Here is a 16,950-nt window from a genome sequence, read left to right on the forward strand (position 1 = left end):
CAAAATTTTTATAAAAAAAAAGTTTTAAAATTCAATTCTTGTTATCTCCAAAAAATATAAAAAAAAGCAAGTAGCATAAGAAAATAAAAAAAGGATTATGCTAAAATTTAAGCAAATTTAAAAATAAATTCTTATTTAAAAAAACGTATTAAAAATATAATTATTCATGTTTTTTTTATTATATTAATTTTCAATATTACCGATGATTTAATCTCAGTAAATTCTATTTAAAAAAAAACACATTTTTTATTACTGATGGTAAATCATCAGTTAAATATAAATTATATATTAATTTTTTTGAGACAACACATTTTTGATAGGGCGTCATTATAATTATTTTAATATTATCGATCGTAATCATCCATAAAACTGTCAGTATGTAAAACTGAATTATCATATGATATTTTGAGAAAATAGATTCATAACATGGTGGATATATAATAAATGTTCGGTTTTACTTAACAAAATATCTCTAATTAAGTTTGGATTTCATAAATGAAAAGGTATTTCATTTTAAGGGATCCTAATAATTCAAAAATAGTTAATTACTGATCAATCTATCAATTCAATCAAAAATTTCAAGAGGTGACACTGTTATTGCCATGCAATACATTTTATTATATTTAATTATTTGATCAATATAGATGCTAGCTAATTAGGTGAGAATTAATTAATCATGAGTTTACACTCTCTATATATTGGAGTCTCACACTACACCCTTTATTCATCAAATCATCATATATACTTTCACATAAAAAAAAAAAGAAACAAATATGACACTTTTTCCTTCTTCTTCTTCTTCTTCTTTATTCCTTGTTTTTTTTCTTGCTCTTCTTGCTGGAACCTCTTCTTCAGCTCATCTACTTTCAGAGAATTTCTATTGTAGAAAATGTCCACAAGTTTTTAGTGCTGTGAAATCTGTTGTTGAAGATGCTGTGGCCAAAGAAGCACGCCTTGGTGCTTCTATTCTTCGCCTCTTCTTCCATGATTGCTTTATTGATGTAATTCAACTACTACTACTACATTGTTTTTGGTGTTTTTTTTATTTTTTTTAAATATATTAATATTAATGTTAAACTTTTTAATCATCCTCTAAATTTTTGTCTAGTTCGGTACTCCTGAATGGAGTGGTACCAATTTTTAAATATTTATAACCTAAGGTTAAAGAAAAAAATGTAAGGTATTATATTAAGAGAATAATTTTTATATGTTAACAATATAAAATTATTTTATATTATTAGTTCATAAAAATTTAAACTGTGAGAAATCATGATGAACAATTATAATGTTGAGTAGTTATAAATTTAGAATAATTTATAGTGCATTATCCACTGCATTAATTGATTAATTATTAATGAAGTGCATGCAAAGAGTTATTGGCATTTATATACTTTAAGTTCATGCCAGTGCACTTGAGACATAACACATATTTTTATATAGTTTTTTTTTTTTTTTCATTTATATACATGTAAAGCGCATATATTGTTTGTTAGGATGATATAATAATAACCATTTATTATTATTATTATTATTATTATTATTATTATTATTATTATTATTATACTAGTTTTTTTTATTCCTTGGTGACATTATTATATACTAGTTGCAGATATTGCTTCTTAAAACCTTCATCATTTTTATTGGTCAAGAAAACTTCACGATCTAAATATGAAATTCTAGATCTAGAGTTGAAAGTTTGAAATATATCATATATGTTATATTACTTTTAAAATTAGCTCATAAATATTGATAGTTTATATAAGCCATTCGGATAATTCTCAATATATATATATATATATATATATATATGGCTCTCAACCCATTAGTACGTGTTCTCTTTTCATTTTATAACTTTTATTTCAGAGGGATGTGACACTTTGAATAAAAAAAATCAAATAAATAAAAAAGATCTCAACCAACTAATGGCTCATAGATGGTTTATTAGTCTGGTGAAAATTCACGTGTTATTTTTGTATAAAGTTAATGGTTGAAAATTATTTTATTTAATTAAATATATTAAATTATTTAATAATTTTAACTATTAATTTCGTATAAACATAATTACAAATGAATTTTTATTTTAGGTATGCACCCTATTATTATTAGTTCCACTTTGAGTATATGATTGATTTAATTAAAAGCAGCTAAGAAATTGACGTGCATGCATGTGGGAACATGAAAAATGCAGGGGTGTGATGGATCATTGTTATTGGATGATACATCAACATTCAAAGGAGAGAAGACAGCAGCAGCAAATAACAACTCAGTGAGAGGGTTTGAAGTAATTGATGCAATCAAGTCAAAGGTTGAAGCTTTGTGCCCCGGTGTTGTTTCATGTGCTGATATCTTGGCCATTGCTTCTCGTGATGCTGTTGTTATTGTGAGTATCATATTCTACTAATTAAATAATAACTCACTACAATATAACCTAACAAGAATTGAGAAATTTTTAGTTGAAACTTTAGTTCTTAATAAATTTTAATTATTAAATTAAATTTTTAAATTCTTATTTTGTTATACAATTTATAAAAAAAAATTTAATTTTTAAAAATTAATATATTTTTATTAAATAATAATAATAGTAAAAACTGATTTAATAATTAAAATATATTAAAAATTCGATTAAAATTTTTTAAAAACTAACTTAGGATATTACTAGTAATAAAAATGACAATGTTTATCATAATTTATTTTGCTTTCTTTGTTAAGCTTGGAGGGCCTTTTTGGGATGTGAAACTTGGAAGAAGGGATTCAAGAACAGCAAATTTCACAGCTGCCAACACTGGTGTAATTCCAGCTCCCACTTCTAACCTTAGTACCCTAATTTCCAATTTTAAGTCACATGGCCTTGATGTCAAGGACTTAGTTGCCTTATCTGGTAATTTTCCTTTCATACTCACTCTCTCTAATTAATTATGCTTGATAATAAAATAGCTTATTTTTTTATATTTATAGAATAATTAAAGTATAGTTCTATTTTATAAATATAATCCATAGCTTTTGATATAAAGTGATGATAAGTCACAATTGATAACTCAAAAAAGAGTGAGTCACATATTTTATTATAGTAAATACTTTACACCTCACTCTCTCTTTATATGAAAACAGTGCTTTAGTCTGTGATAAGGTGACACATTTCGATGTTGATCTTGTATGTAACCATATGGTTTTGCCAAATTAAATGGAATTCATTAATTATAGTAGGTGTACATGAATATGACTTTTAAACAACTAGTATATGTTCATTGCATTATTACGTGCTTTTTTAGCTAATTGTCAAGTCACTTCATAACCAACAATATAATACTGTTGAGTTGACTAGAAGGTAAAATCATGCATATCCACCATAGTTAAGAAGATAAATATGTTTATAATATCATCTATAATATTTCAATATCTGGGAAAAAAAATTGAAGCTAACTATCATTCATATCTCATTTATTATTTTATATTATTATCAAATAAATTTGTATTCACAATTTTATGTATGCTTTAGTTTTTAATTATTTTTATGACGAGATTATGTGATTAATTACCTTTTTTTTTTGGTGAATATGTGATTAATTATTACCTTAAAGCTTTTGCACATGGCATAATACAGTTGATCATCAATTTTACTAATAATGAATGGCCACGTGATTATACCAACTAATCATACTATATAGAATCAAATACGTTTTTATATGAAAGGGACAAACACTTTTAATAACTTGATAATATATTATTGTTCTTTAAAGAATAATAATAATGTATGCTTGGATAACCCAATAAGGATATATCAAACTGAATTGCTTTTATGTTGGGTTATATATGCCCACTAAATTTTGAATGTTTTCAACTATATATGTATGTGGTTTGCCTCCAGTATTTATTAACTTGTTAAAGCTACTTCAAGTAAAAAGTTTTAATAAGAAGGAGTATTTATAAATCCTAATGCACTAGCAGAAAATAATGTCCATTTTTATTCTCAGATAATATTCTTAAGACATTCATTAACTAATTTCAACATTTTAATATTGTCTTTGTTCTGTTATCCAAATTTTCTAGATTCATCACTATTAATTAATTAATTAATTAATTTTTTCATTTATTTTGTGGTTTTTCAGGGTCTCACACAATTGGGCAAGCAAGGTGTACAAGTTTCAGAGGTCACATATACAATGACACCGACATTGACCCTTCATTTGCCAAGTTAAGGCAGAAAAATTGTCCAAGGCAAAATGGCACAGGAGACAACAATTTAGCACCCTTAGACCTACAAACACCCACACATTTTGAGAACAACTACTACAAGAACCTCATCAACAAAAAGGGTCTCCTTCATTCTGATCAAGAACTCTTCAATGGTGGATCCACTGATTCACTTGTTAAGGCCTATAGTCAGAATAATAAGGCCTTTGCTTCTGACTTTGTTACTGGAATGATTAAGATGGGGAACATCCTTCCCTTAACTGGGTCAAAAGGTGAGATAAGGAAGAATTGCAGAAGAGTGAATTAGTTCATGAGTAAATTTATGAATAAAGACACATAAATTCATTTCTTGATGTGACTTTGTGCCTCTGGAAATTGAGAAGCAGTTTAGTTAGTTTAAGCTGTTTAAGACTCTAATTAAGTGAAGACTAGTGATTTGGAAAAGTGTGAATTATATAATGGATCTTTTCATGTGTTTCTCTTTGTTTATGTAAAGAGAAACACAAGAATTTCCATTCTAGTGGGTTCTTGTGTAGTTCAATATATAAAATGTTATCGCCTATCATTATGGAATAAAATATTTAGTACATTGATCACTACCATTAAGTGAAAATATAATTATACTATTGTTTAGAAGAAGGCAATGATTTTATGATTTGCTTAATCCAAATACACTTTCACATATACACGATGGTCTTACTAATATTCTTGTATAACTCATGTTCAGACCAAGCCATAGTAAAATGAATTTTTCAATAAGAAAAACTCATTCCCTTGGTTTATAGATAGTTAGTAAGGTATATGACGTGTTGTTTTATTGTGATTCAACAGTACTTGGAATTAATAATCAGGATTTCATGAAACAACCAAATTAAGACAACTGATTTAGTTGTCATTTCCAAAAGTTCATGTGCTAAAATTCAGTATCTAGAACCACAAGGGGATGAATGATGAAAAAATATTAGGTAAACTCTTCCTTTAATAAAATCTTCTGATTCATTGATAAAGTGGAGGAATATGAACAGTTCAACAATAAAAGGGAATTGAATTACTACAACAGCAAGAGCCACATTTACATATGCCAACATGAAAAAATTTTGATATTGATAGTTGATACCATACATTGTGGGGCAGTTAAACTCTAAATAAAACAAAATCATTTGTCCACAGCCATCTCTCGCCCTATGCCAGCAACAGAAGCCAGACATTCTCTTTGTTAAAAACAAAAGCTAGACTTACATGTATAAATTTTCTTCACAACACAGAAAAAGGTTTTCCGTTAGAGGAAACAATCAAATGGTGCCCCCCATAAATAACATTTTCCCCCTTTACAAGCAAGTGAAACAATAATGCAAAACACCTTTACACACATTATTTGCAGCATGTAATAATGCATAAATTAGAGAAGTACTATAAAAAGTTAATTCAAAACCTTTGGATGGTACAACAGCTTGGGGATTCAAAATCAGCCCCTCCCCGCATTATGTCTCTGACTTCTAAATTGATTGAGGAGAGCCTGGGCCTAAACAAAGAAAATAATCCATCACCACTGTGTTTGAAGAAATAGAAATAGAATAAGGAGCAAATAAGAGATGAAACAGTAAAGAACGAACCATACCTTTTCTTTGGCCCTCGGGGTACCTGACTGTGATAACGCGACTAATGGTGGGACAGCTCCTTCCTGAAGCACCATGCTTAAGAATCTGTTGCTATGTAAGCATAGATGCAGAAGAGCTGCTGCTGCATTCTCTTTTCCTCTTGCAGAGCCCAACTCGACAACCTCGACCAAAACAGGAATCCCACCTTCCTGACCAATAGCAACTCTTCCTTCTTGAATTGTGGCCAGATTTGCTAAGACTGCCACTGCCTTATCAACCATTCCGGCAGCAGGGTCCATTAACTCCACAAGGTGCTTCACGGCACCAGCTTGCACAATTCGATTCTTGTTTTCATGAAATATTGACAAATTAAACAAAGCAGTGGCTGCGTCTTTCTTACCCCTAGGAGTTCCATTCCCTAATAGATCAACCAACGGTCCAATAGCCCCCGACCTACCAATGCTAATTTTGTTTTCCTCAATCACTGATAAGCTGAATAGAGTGGCAGCAGAATTCTCCTTGGCTTCTGGGCTCCCTGTCTTCAGCACATGAATCAGAGGTTCAATTGCACCAGCATTTGCTATTGCACTTTTGTTATTGTCATTGATTGATAAGTTCAGAAGTGCAGTAACAGCATTTTCCTGGATCCTTGTATCTGGTGATCTGAGTAACTCAACTAATATGGTAATGGCTCCACAGTTTGCAATTGCAATTCGATTATCCATATTATGCTTGGCAAGAAGCCGAATTTCTACTGTTGCCTCTCTCTGAGTATCAATATTGGTGCTCTTCAAGCCCTCAACCAACTTCCGAACCTGGGATTCAATAGCAGAAAGATCAGCTCTAGTTTCAGCAGCAGGAGAGGATGCCATCCTAGGAACAAGCCTCTGGGATGGTCGCTGCCACAAAGATGTTCGGGACCTTGTCTCTGATCGAGGTGGGAACTCTGGTTCTCTATGTGAAGATGGAACGGTAGCAGCACTAGCAGAATCTAGGCCGGGATTTAATTCACCTGAAACATCTCTACTGTATGCTGGACTGCTTGACAACTGAGGAGAACTATTATCATCACCTGGTGTTTCTTGGGGGAAATTTCCACTAGAAAGTGCACTGGAGTAAGAAATAGTTCTAACATGGGCTTGGGCTTGGGCTTGGTCAGGGATAAAGGCACCAGACGATTCCCTTTTAGATGGCGACATTGAGGGTTGGCCAACTGAATCCACACTGCTTTCATCTGAGCTAGCAGACCTGTCATCTAAACCTGCTCCAGCAAGATCCATATGCTGCCCATTAACCATACCACTTAAGGAACCTTCAGAAATTGAACGGGGATGCAATGGTGATGTTCCCTCTCGCTGGATTCCAGCAGAAGATATGTTATTACCTGGTGAACTAAAAGAATGAGAACGCGCCGACTCAGGTGAGGATGGCTGGTTGCCCCTGGAATGAGAAAAGACAGGTGAGTCCCTGGTTGTACCAGACTCCATATACCCCTGAATGACAGATGCTTGATTTAAACTAGTGGACTTCGAGGGCTCAACCAGTTTCACATTGTTTGACTCACACCAAGTTGCAATTAGTGCTTTTACAGTGTAGTTAGGTATTAGGTTGGTATGAGCTAGTGCCTGCCGAGTCTTCGGACAAACAGTAAGTCCAAGATCAATCCAGTTCCTAATGAAAGCCCGCTCATAGGTTTGTCCTGATGCCACAATCACTGGATCAGTCATCAACTCCAAAGAGAGAGGACAACAAAAATCAGCAGGTACTGGAACTGGGCTGCTACTCTCAGCTTGCTTAAGCATACTAAGCCGCTCATGCATATGTGTTACAACAGCAATCATTTGATCAATATATTCAGCTTCTGCAGTCTTTTCAGTTTGCTCAGCATTCTCCTTCAATTTTTCAAGGGCCACAGCCTCAATCAGAACCTCCTGATTAGACTTTAGACCTAGGCTATCAGCAATTTTTGCCAGGACCTCTGAACTGGGTCCTAAACCTTCCCGTTGTTCAGTAATAGCTTCCTTAATGACTGCTGATACTTCTTCATGTCCCAAATGCTTAAGTTTCTGAACACAATGCTGCAATTTTAATATTGATATTACACATCCTCAGTTTCTTTCACATAATGAAAATATGACTCCAGTTAAAAGATGAAGCTTAAACCAACTCTTTTGTTTGATAGAATGTTTTACCTCCAGATGCTCAGAACTCAATTCATCGGGCAGACATTGCTGAGAAACCTTCAGCTGCTGGAAAATATTGAGCCCCAAAGTCCTTATCCTAGATATCAAGGGTTCAACTTGCATAGCCTAGTGATCATAATAGCAGATGTAGTGAGAATTCAACATGTATAACTTGCAACAGTCATGCCATGTACATCCCATTAGATGCAGGCACAACAAAAGAACTACTACATGTCTTACTTCTGCCAGGCGGGTAGCAAACTTACGCAAAGGTCTTTGAACACTCTTCAGTTACATCCTAATCATATCTTGCAAAGGTGTATAGAATGAAAAGGTAACCCTTTAAGGAAGAAGTGATATATATATATATATCTCGGGAGAAGGTAACACTATATAAACATGTAACAATTTTGTGCTATTAGATTTCCCTGTAGATCTATGAGGTGTCATATTTCCCCATTAATCCACAAGCAATCTAATGACTCTTCACACGTTTCTCTCTCTAAAAGGTTCATATAGCATTATCTTCCAGAAAATAACCCACCAAGTATAACAAGATCATTTCATACATGCATTTCACAAGTCAAAGCTGAAACCAACAAAATTTCACTTAAATAAATAAGATAGCTAAAAATCAAAGTTTCTTTAAATAACTAAAACCATGACAATGAACATTTTCTTAGGAGAATAACACAGTTCATTCTATCTAGAAAATGAGACTTGGTAACTAGATAATATCAAATGATACAATACATTAAAGAAGGCAAGACAGACAACTATGATCAAGTGGAAAACTATACGAACATGTGAACAAGGTTTATGAAAGTTGTAATCAAGTTTATGATAAATATGATGGAAGAGGTACACTTGTCCAGATAGAAGAACTTTTTTTGTTCAAAAACAATTTGTTGGTGATGAAAGAGCTGGATCATCACCAAACAAACAAGAAAAGAAGATGAAATAATATGAAGATTTCTTCTAAAATTAAGAAAGTCTGCAGTTTGAGTGCAACAAGCAAGCTAACAAGTTATCACATCCACCACAAGATCTTCTCCATTAACCATAACTATAACATGAATTATTAGGACCCTGAACCATGGTTCTCGAAAACAAAACTTCTTACTATTAAAATAAATGAAATTAAAATAGAAATAAGTGCACAACAAACACAAAGCTTTGAGTAAACTACACAGCTAAAAATATGAAGGAATGGTGTGCGGGAGGAGAAGAGGCACAGTGTGTGTGTGTGTGTGTGTGTGTGTGTGAGAGAGAGAGAGAGAGAGAGATGACAATATATGTGAAGGTCATCATAATTGTGTTCGATTAGAAGAGAAAGCAGAAATAGCATAATTTCCTTCCCTAACCACTGCAAAAGGCAACAGGATTGAATCCGAACATAAAAGAAATGAGAAGAACAATCGATCATAATGGAAGATCAGCTCATTTGACATTAAATTAATGACTAAAATAGATATGCCTTGTATATCTGCAAACGAAGAATTGAGATATTATGACACTTACAAAGTAAACTTTGCTGGACAACAGGTGCCAGTTCTCAATATGCTCCCTTAATTCATCAATTGCATGACCAAGTTCTTCAAATATCTTACTAAGCACTTCATCAGAAGCTAACTCAGAATGAGCAATTGCATCAATAATTGGCTTCAACAGCCTAAGTATCTCCTCTGCCTTTTGGTAATACTTTGAGATGGGTTCCGAGTTGATGTTTCCAGAAAACGATAAATTCAGAAACGAGGATATGCCATTAACAAGCATCTTTAACAATGATATCTCCATAACACCTGCATCAATAAACAAAAACTAAGTAAATAGATCCAATTGATATGTACTAAAAACAGTTCCAAATATGTAATTAAATGATTCCATAATTATCATTTTATTTCTAGAAAGCAAATTTAGTATGAAAAAATGTGCCAGAAAATTTTCACTGTCAACGTTAAAGGGAGAAAGCCAAGGTCTGGTCTTTGTAGCATACATAACTTGTAGACTACACATTATAAGAGACATCCTTTTCATACTGATATAAATGTAACAGATGTATTTGTATACGCACATGTATCAACATTCCGTAATTCAATCAATTAATCAAGGAGTTTAGAGTTCTCATAACATGTTCTGTCCTAGAACTTCCACCACAGCCAATGCATACGCTAACTCTAAATTAGCCTGGTGCAAGCTCTTTAACTTGAGCATTAGCCCCCGACTATCTAACACCCATCTTTCCTTGTTTCAAGTAACCACAGCCCCTAAACAATTGGACAGAACACAAGTTACGGTCTACTTCAAAGGCACAATTCCGTACTTTAAATGTCTCTCAGTCGCAATCCAGCAAACTGTGCAATTGAATCTTAACATGATCTTTTTACAGGAATTTCCTTTTCAAATATTTCAAGATTGGAAAGCTATGCTTCATCAGTAATTCCTTTCTGGTTTGATTTATTCTTGTAAAGAGTATCCCTTATCCTCTCCTACCTTTTGGTAAACTTCTATCTTCATCTCAATAAAATTCTTCTTTTACTAAATGAAAAAAATGGATGAATTAATTTGAGCTAGAAAATATAGGTCTGTAAAGAAATGCATCTCTTATTCTTTGACCCTACTGGCCTGAGATCCGTTTAGGAATTGTGGGTGGGTATGGCTTAGAATCTGGATGCTAGGGCGGCTCGCATGCTTTAAGCGTTGGTATTGCACTAAGAAAGACTCCTGCTATTGCTATGCTAAAGGTAAGATTTTCTTGGAGTGGAAGTTCCGGTTTACTTTGAAGGCAAAAGAGAGCCCTCTGCATGTTTAGTTTGGCCTTTGATAAAATGGGTTGTGAACAACACTTTGGATTGTATGATTAGATCATTAAGGTTAAGAACTTAAGATCATGATGTTTCAATGAGAAAGAGAGTCCACACTAAATGCCAGGCTAATATATGGCATGCTATGCAACTAATGCTCCTTTCTCAACCCTACAAAAATTGTAACATGGTCCATCAACACAATGAGGAAAACAACCCAGCCTTTGATTTCATTCCCATTAACACAGATGATCAGGTAGGTGTAGGCCTAAAAGCCAGAATGAAAAGATAGGGGACTCTCCATTTAGGGGATTCTGTATCTAACCCCTAAGACATAAAGGACTTGCAACCCAAGCATCATGTTCCCTATCCAATGCATAAATGTTCCCTAATACTACAATAGTATTTTACTATCAGTACCAGATAAATGCATCATCTTCACAGGATAATTCCAGCTTATAAAATCCAATCCATTAAGTGATCATACTTGTCTACCTAGAACATCAAATGCGAGCTTAGCCAATCTAAAACACCGCCAGCTCAACTTACCAATTAAATACAACATGCAACCCTAGTCACACGGTGAGTTATATGGAATTATGGATCATACAATGAAGTTCATACCAAACTACAGCTAAGTTTACTCCACTTAAGTAGCAAAATGAGTTTACTCTAAAAATTAATCCGAAACTCCTTAACTTAAAATAGTCACAGGGAGCTGATCCAGCTCAACAAGCTAAACTCAAATTCAAGTCACAACAAGTCAACCACAACTTCTTCAACACCAAACAAGTTATTATTTTCCACAACACCAAACAAATGATAATTATAATTATAACTGCAAACTCACACAACACGAACAAATCCCAGCATTACACCCCTCCATCCCCCCCCCCCCCCTTTTTAAATTTCTTCAAAACGATAACCGAATCCAGGGAAACAAACCTTAACTAAATTAATAATTCATTTTTTAAAGAAAACAAAATGAACGGCGGTCAAAAGATTAAAATTTCGAGAAAGTTCCAAAGCAAAATGTTGAGGTTTACCAGTGGAATGGAATCTGATGCAGCGATCTCCAGGACTGTGTATACTACACCGGCAAGCAAGTTCAGTTTCTTTTGCTTTATCTAACACTGAAACAAAAGAAGGATTCGAGAATGTTCTACTCGAAAAGATTCTTCTCGAAACGACAGCGTTTCTGGCAATTAGTGTTTGTAGCCGCCGGCGTTGAGCTCAAGACAAACGACGAAAGGAGGACGGTAGCGCCGCCGGCGAACGGAGCGGATGGAGCTCAATTTTGAAGGCCGGCGACGGTGGTGGGGATGCGCCCGAGGAGTGAGGTTGTTAGGGCGAACGATGGGTTTGAAATTATTGGGAAATTTCTAAGACCTGTGTTCAGCGTTCTCTTGCTTTTTCTTTTTCTTTTTTTTTTTGTTTTAAATAAAAAATGTAAAATCTCAGTTTCTCTTCTTTTTAGATTTTTCTTCCTCTAGTTGGTCTAGACTCTAGAAGAAGATGATTATTCAACCTAATTACGACTTGTTTAATCTTCATGGAATATTCAATAATTAATTAAAATTGTGTTAAACAGTAAACACCAAACACAACTTTTAGTTAGCAAACCAAAATTTAATTAAGGCTAATTCTGTGGTCTATGACTTTGGTGTCGAAATTGTGGAACTTACCTTTTATCTATTTTTATTAAGTTAGGTAAATATATATAGACATTATAGCATGCAACATTTATTAAATCTAATTTTGAATGAAAGGGATTTATGGTCTCTTCACTGCTAAAAGTTAAAAGTTTGATATTTGTATAAGATATATAATGATTTTAGGACAAGGTACTAAAATAAATATTTTACAATTTAATTTTATCATAATACAACATTTAATGATTGCATATGCAAATATAATTTTTATATTATTGTAAAAACTGTGATAGGAGATCAGCAGATTAGGAATACACATAAATCGCAACAGGAGTATAATGGTTTACGTTAAAATACAATAAAAAAACCGCAGCACCCCAAAACACAATTAAAAAAACGGTGACATCTCTCCAGCGTTTCTTTACGAATTCCTAAACTGCATAAACCGCAATATTTCTATAACGATTTATGCTTGAGTATAAATATGCCACACCCAGTCGCGGATTATTTAGTTCGCATCAGGTGCCAAAACGTTAGAGAGAGAAGTTAAACGTTTTAGAGAGAGAAAGAAAACATTGTGAATTGAGAGGAAAAATTGCATAAGCCTTAGAGAAGATTTGGAAATTTGAAATTTCTAAGGCGCAGGATCATAGCGGATGAACACAGCCTATACCGACTCAACAGTGTTACGCACGTTGCCGACAACATCAATGAAGAGGTAAGTTTGTTTTCTTTTAGTTATTGAATTTTATATAACATAATATGTAATATTAAGGTGCAATAGTTAGAATACATAATTTAAGGTTGTAGTTTAGGATTTGAAATTTAAGATTTAAAATTAAGGATATCATGTTTAAGTAGAATGGTTATTCTCCAGTAATTGAGATTTAGGGTTGAAATTTTAAATATAATGTTTAAGGTTTGTACGTTTATTTTTTAAATATCGTATTTGAAACTAATATTTAAAATTTATGACTTAAATTTTAAAAAAAGAACCTAACGGTTGTTGTAACACCCTACCACATAGAATCTTATGCTTAAGTTATAAGACAAAGATGGTGAGATATTAAGACCTCTAAAAGTAAAATTATATATAAGATATAGTTGAAATGATGTAATATATGAGGAGGCTTGAAAGATAGGTAAAACAAAATCGCAAACCCGATACTTTGTCAGAACTCAACACACCCGATAGCTAACCCGGATATTATCTCTCTGATATGCCTCTACACTCTTGGGATATAGTGCCCCTCACACTCTTGAGATATAGTGTCCGTCACACTCATGGGATATAGTGCCTGTCGCATTTCTTGTGACAAAGTGTTCCCACATTCTTGGGATATAGCGTCCACCATGCTCTCGGGATATAGTATCTGTCACACTCATGAGATATAGTACCCGACACACTTCTCAGGGTAAGGTGCTCCCACACTCTTAGGATATAGCGCCCGCCACACTCTCGAGATATAATGTCCGTCACACTCATGAGATATAGTGCCCGACACACCTTACAACTGAAAGAAACCCAACATACTCATCATTATCAACCATCCCAATCAGAGTTCAGTTATCATATCATTTATAATTATTCGCGTTCATTCATTCAATATCATTATGGCCAAATATTCATCAATTACATAACACTTCACAATTCTCAACCATGATTCATCATATTTTCAAGCTTTCTTCTCTTCCAAGCTATCATCCCTTCCTAACTTTACCTCATCACTAGTCATACAACTAAGATTTAGGGCTAAAAGAGTAAAAATAAAAGTTTATAGGTTCGAAATTAGGTTTTAAAACACAAAAGTTCATTTGCTGAAAATAGGGGTCATGCGTACGCATGGATGCGTTTTTCCTTGCTCGCGTACGCAAGCACCTTGCTCGCATACGCGAGATGCCCAACCTCAAAAGGTTGATCGCGTACGCAAACCCTCAAAATCATGCTCGCGTACGCATGCACCCTGCTCGCGTACGCAAGATGCCAAACCCAAAATGGTTGGTCGCATCGCATGCAGTGGTCGCGTACGCAAGTTCTGCATAATGGGTAAAAATGCTAAGTGCTACAGAATTTCAGTTTTGCATACCGAATTTTTGATGGACATAACTTTCTTGTTTTAAAACATTTTTCATCCGTTCTTCAAACGGCATAAACTTCACAGACCCAATTTTCATATGAAATTAACTTGAAAGAATTTAGGGTTCCGAAAGCTGAGTTATTACTTGCTGAAATTCGACCAAAAATATGATTTACACAAAAACTACAAACCTCTATTTTTCACAAAAGCATAACTCGATACCAAGTTTTTATGCTTATAATCAACACCAAAATATACCATATCACAGCAACACGACCCTACATCCTATCACAACCGTTCATACCTCAGTTTTAAACAATTTCTTATAAGAATTTTTCAATCAAACAATCGAAATCATCAATTTACCACCACATTCATATTCATTCACATCATCCTCATCATTCATCATTGAAATCATCATGCACCAATACATTCTCATCATAAACATAATTTTCCAAATTCATTTTCAACCAAATTCAACAATTATCATCAAGGGTACTAAACATTTAACACAATCATGCATTCCAACTTATTCTATAGTCATCTAACCTGAGTTTTCACAAGACATTACATATTAAATACGAGAAACTAAAATCATGTCTTGGACGATTTCTCTCCTAAGCCAAAAACACCCAATTGATGAGGTCACAAGCCTCCAATACTGAAATCTCAGCACTCAAGGCTCAAACAAACTTCCAATCTCTTCAAATGAGTTTTAATCTCACATATACACTACCTCACATATATTGTCATAGTTATATACCAAATATCAATACTCAATACTCAACACATGTTGTGAGGTAAGAAAGTCACCTTAAATTTTATAATGTATGACTTATAAATTTAAAATTTAAAAATTTTTCACTTGTTTTAAAATACATTTATATATGTTTCAAAATTTTATGTAAAATTTCAATAGTTTTGTTTTTCTATTTTAATGAAATTAGCTTGAAAAATAATGTTAACTGAACTATATCTGAAATGTTAGTTAAGATTGGATAGATATAACACTTGTAGTTTTTGTGTCCGATTATACTTTATGGTTTAAACTTGTAACTGTTGGAATTTCATTTGGTGTAGTTATTTTTCTCACATGCTACAGTCAAGTAGGTGTATTTACAGCATTCAGAGGTAATAGAATATGCCTTCGTATGATAGGATCATACCCTATTTGGAGAGTGCTGGTTTATACCACCTGGCTAGGCTCAACACGTGTTGGTTCTGGTTGGATGAGTCCCTGGTCAGCGAATTCATTTAGAGGTGGTGTCCTGAGACGCACACCTTTCATATGCCATTCGTGAAGTGCACCATCATGCTGCAGGATGTGGCATATCAGGTGGGGTTGCCCGTCGATGGGAAGGCTATATTTGAGTACCTCACGAATTTTGAGAAGTTGATGGATGATGGCAGACCGGCTTGGGAGTGGTTTCATGAGTTATTTGGCGAGCTTCCACCGCCGGATAAGGTAAAGCAGTTCACAGTCCACTTCACATGGTTCCAAGAGAAATTTAGGGTGCTACCGGCGGATGCGACTGAGGATATCGTACACATATACACACATGCGTACATTATGATGCTGCTATCCACTCAATTGTTTAGCGACAATAGTGCAAATCGGGTACATATACAGTGGTTGCCATTTGTGGCGAGGCGTGACGAGATGGGCACTTATAGTTGGGATGCTATAATCTTTTATGCTCAACACAGTTTCTTTCTTAGTTTGGAAAGATTGGTCAATCTGAAATTCCACATAAGGATGTCCCTTTGTGTAATCCTTTACCTCCAAAGGTATGATCTATGTCTGGTTGCTGACCGACGGCTTCCAAGTTTAGCGTTGAGAAATGTGGAGGATGTTGCTATGATCCGAAACTGGATGGCCCCTAATATGTAGGTGGGCTTCTCGGAGTATCTTCGTCACTGTCCTCCACGATATGAGCTGGCTTTTCATCTGAATCATCCTTTCGCATCGCATTTTCAACCCGATCCGATTCACCATCACCTAAAATACACGGAATCATACGGGGTGACCTAGCTATCCCAACTGCAACAAATGGAGGATCAACCAACAGACAACCAGGTGCAATGATAGGCATCGAGGTAAAAGCACCCTCCACTGTAGTCGACTGAAGATTCAGTGCTGATGCCCTAAAACTGTCGACACTATCTTTCAACTTGGCATACAACGCGTGTATTATCACTTTCGGAAAACTTTGCCGACAATGAAACAAAACCTACATATCTTCGTCCAACCCTATCACAAATGTTTCATACTTCATATTAGTTGACACAACCGCAATCGGAATTTTGTAGAACAACTTTTTCACCCACTTGGTCCCACACAACCCTACCTTTTGCAATATACTCGTCTTTACCACTGACAACGTATTTGTTGACCGGATAAAAACACTCATCGATTCTCTATCAGTGAACTTAACACTGTGCCT

At 34.2% G+C, this 16,950-nt stretch overlaps 2 protein-coding genes across 4 annotated transcripts; one reads left to right on the forward strand and one right to left on the reverse strand.

The window, feature by feature from the left end:
- The first annotated feature begins 740 nt into the window (after positions 1-740).
- Positions 741-4,843, forward strand: LOC130962957 (peroxidase 4-like). The gene is made up of 4 exons (XM_057889116.1): positions 741-1,001; positions 2,189-2,380; positions 2,710-2,878; positions 4,107-4,843. The coding sequence occupies exons 1-4, from the start codon at positions 774-776 to the stop codon at positions 4,496-4,498; spliced, it is 981 nt and encodes a 326-aa protein (XP_057745099.1). The 5' UTR covers positions 741-773; the 3' UTR covers positions 4,499-4,843.
- LOC130962926 (U-box domain-containing protein 4) lies at positions 4,067-12,213 on the reverse strand. 3 transcript variants are annotated; one of them, XM_057889094.1, is made up of 6 exons: positions 11,823-12,213; positions 9,494-9,774; positions 7,982-8,098; positions 7,174-7,867; positions 5,810-7,050; positions 4,067-5,713 (listed from the first exon to the last, which is right to left on the reverse strand). In XM_057889094.1, the coding sequence occupies exons 2-6, from the start codon at positions 9,767-9,769 to the stop codon at positions 5,657-5,659; spliced, it is 2,385 nt and encodes a 794-aa protein (XP_057745077.1). In that variant the 5' UTR covers positions 9,770-9,774; positions 11,823-12,213; the 3' UTR covers positions 4,067-5,656. The 3 variants fall into 3 exon arrangements, with proteins under 3 accessions (XP_057745077.1, XP_057745073.1, XP_057745067.1); XM_057889090.1 differs by having other exon boundaries at positions 4,067-4,451; positions 5,624-5,713; positions 5,810-7,867; XM_057889084.1 differs by having other exon boundaries at positions 5,810-7,867.
- Between the last annotated feature and the right edge of the window lie 4,737 nt (positions 12,214-16,950).

This window comes from Arachis stenosperma, chromosome 1 (assembly GCF_014773155.1).
Source record: "Arachis stenosperma cultivar V10309 chromosome 1, arast.V10309.gnm1.PFL2, whole genome shotgun sequence".
Lineage (NCBI taxonomy): Eukaryota > Viridiplantae > Streptophyta > Magnoliopsida > Fabales > Fabaceae > Arachis > Arachis stenosperma.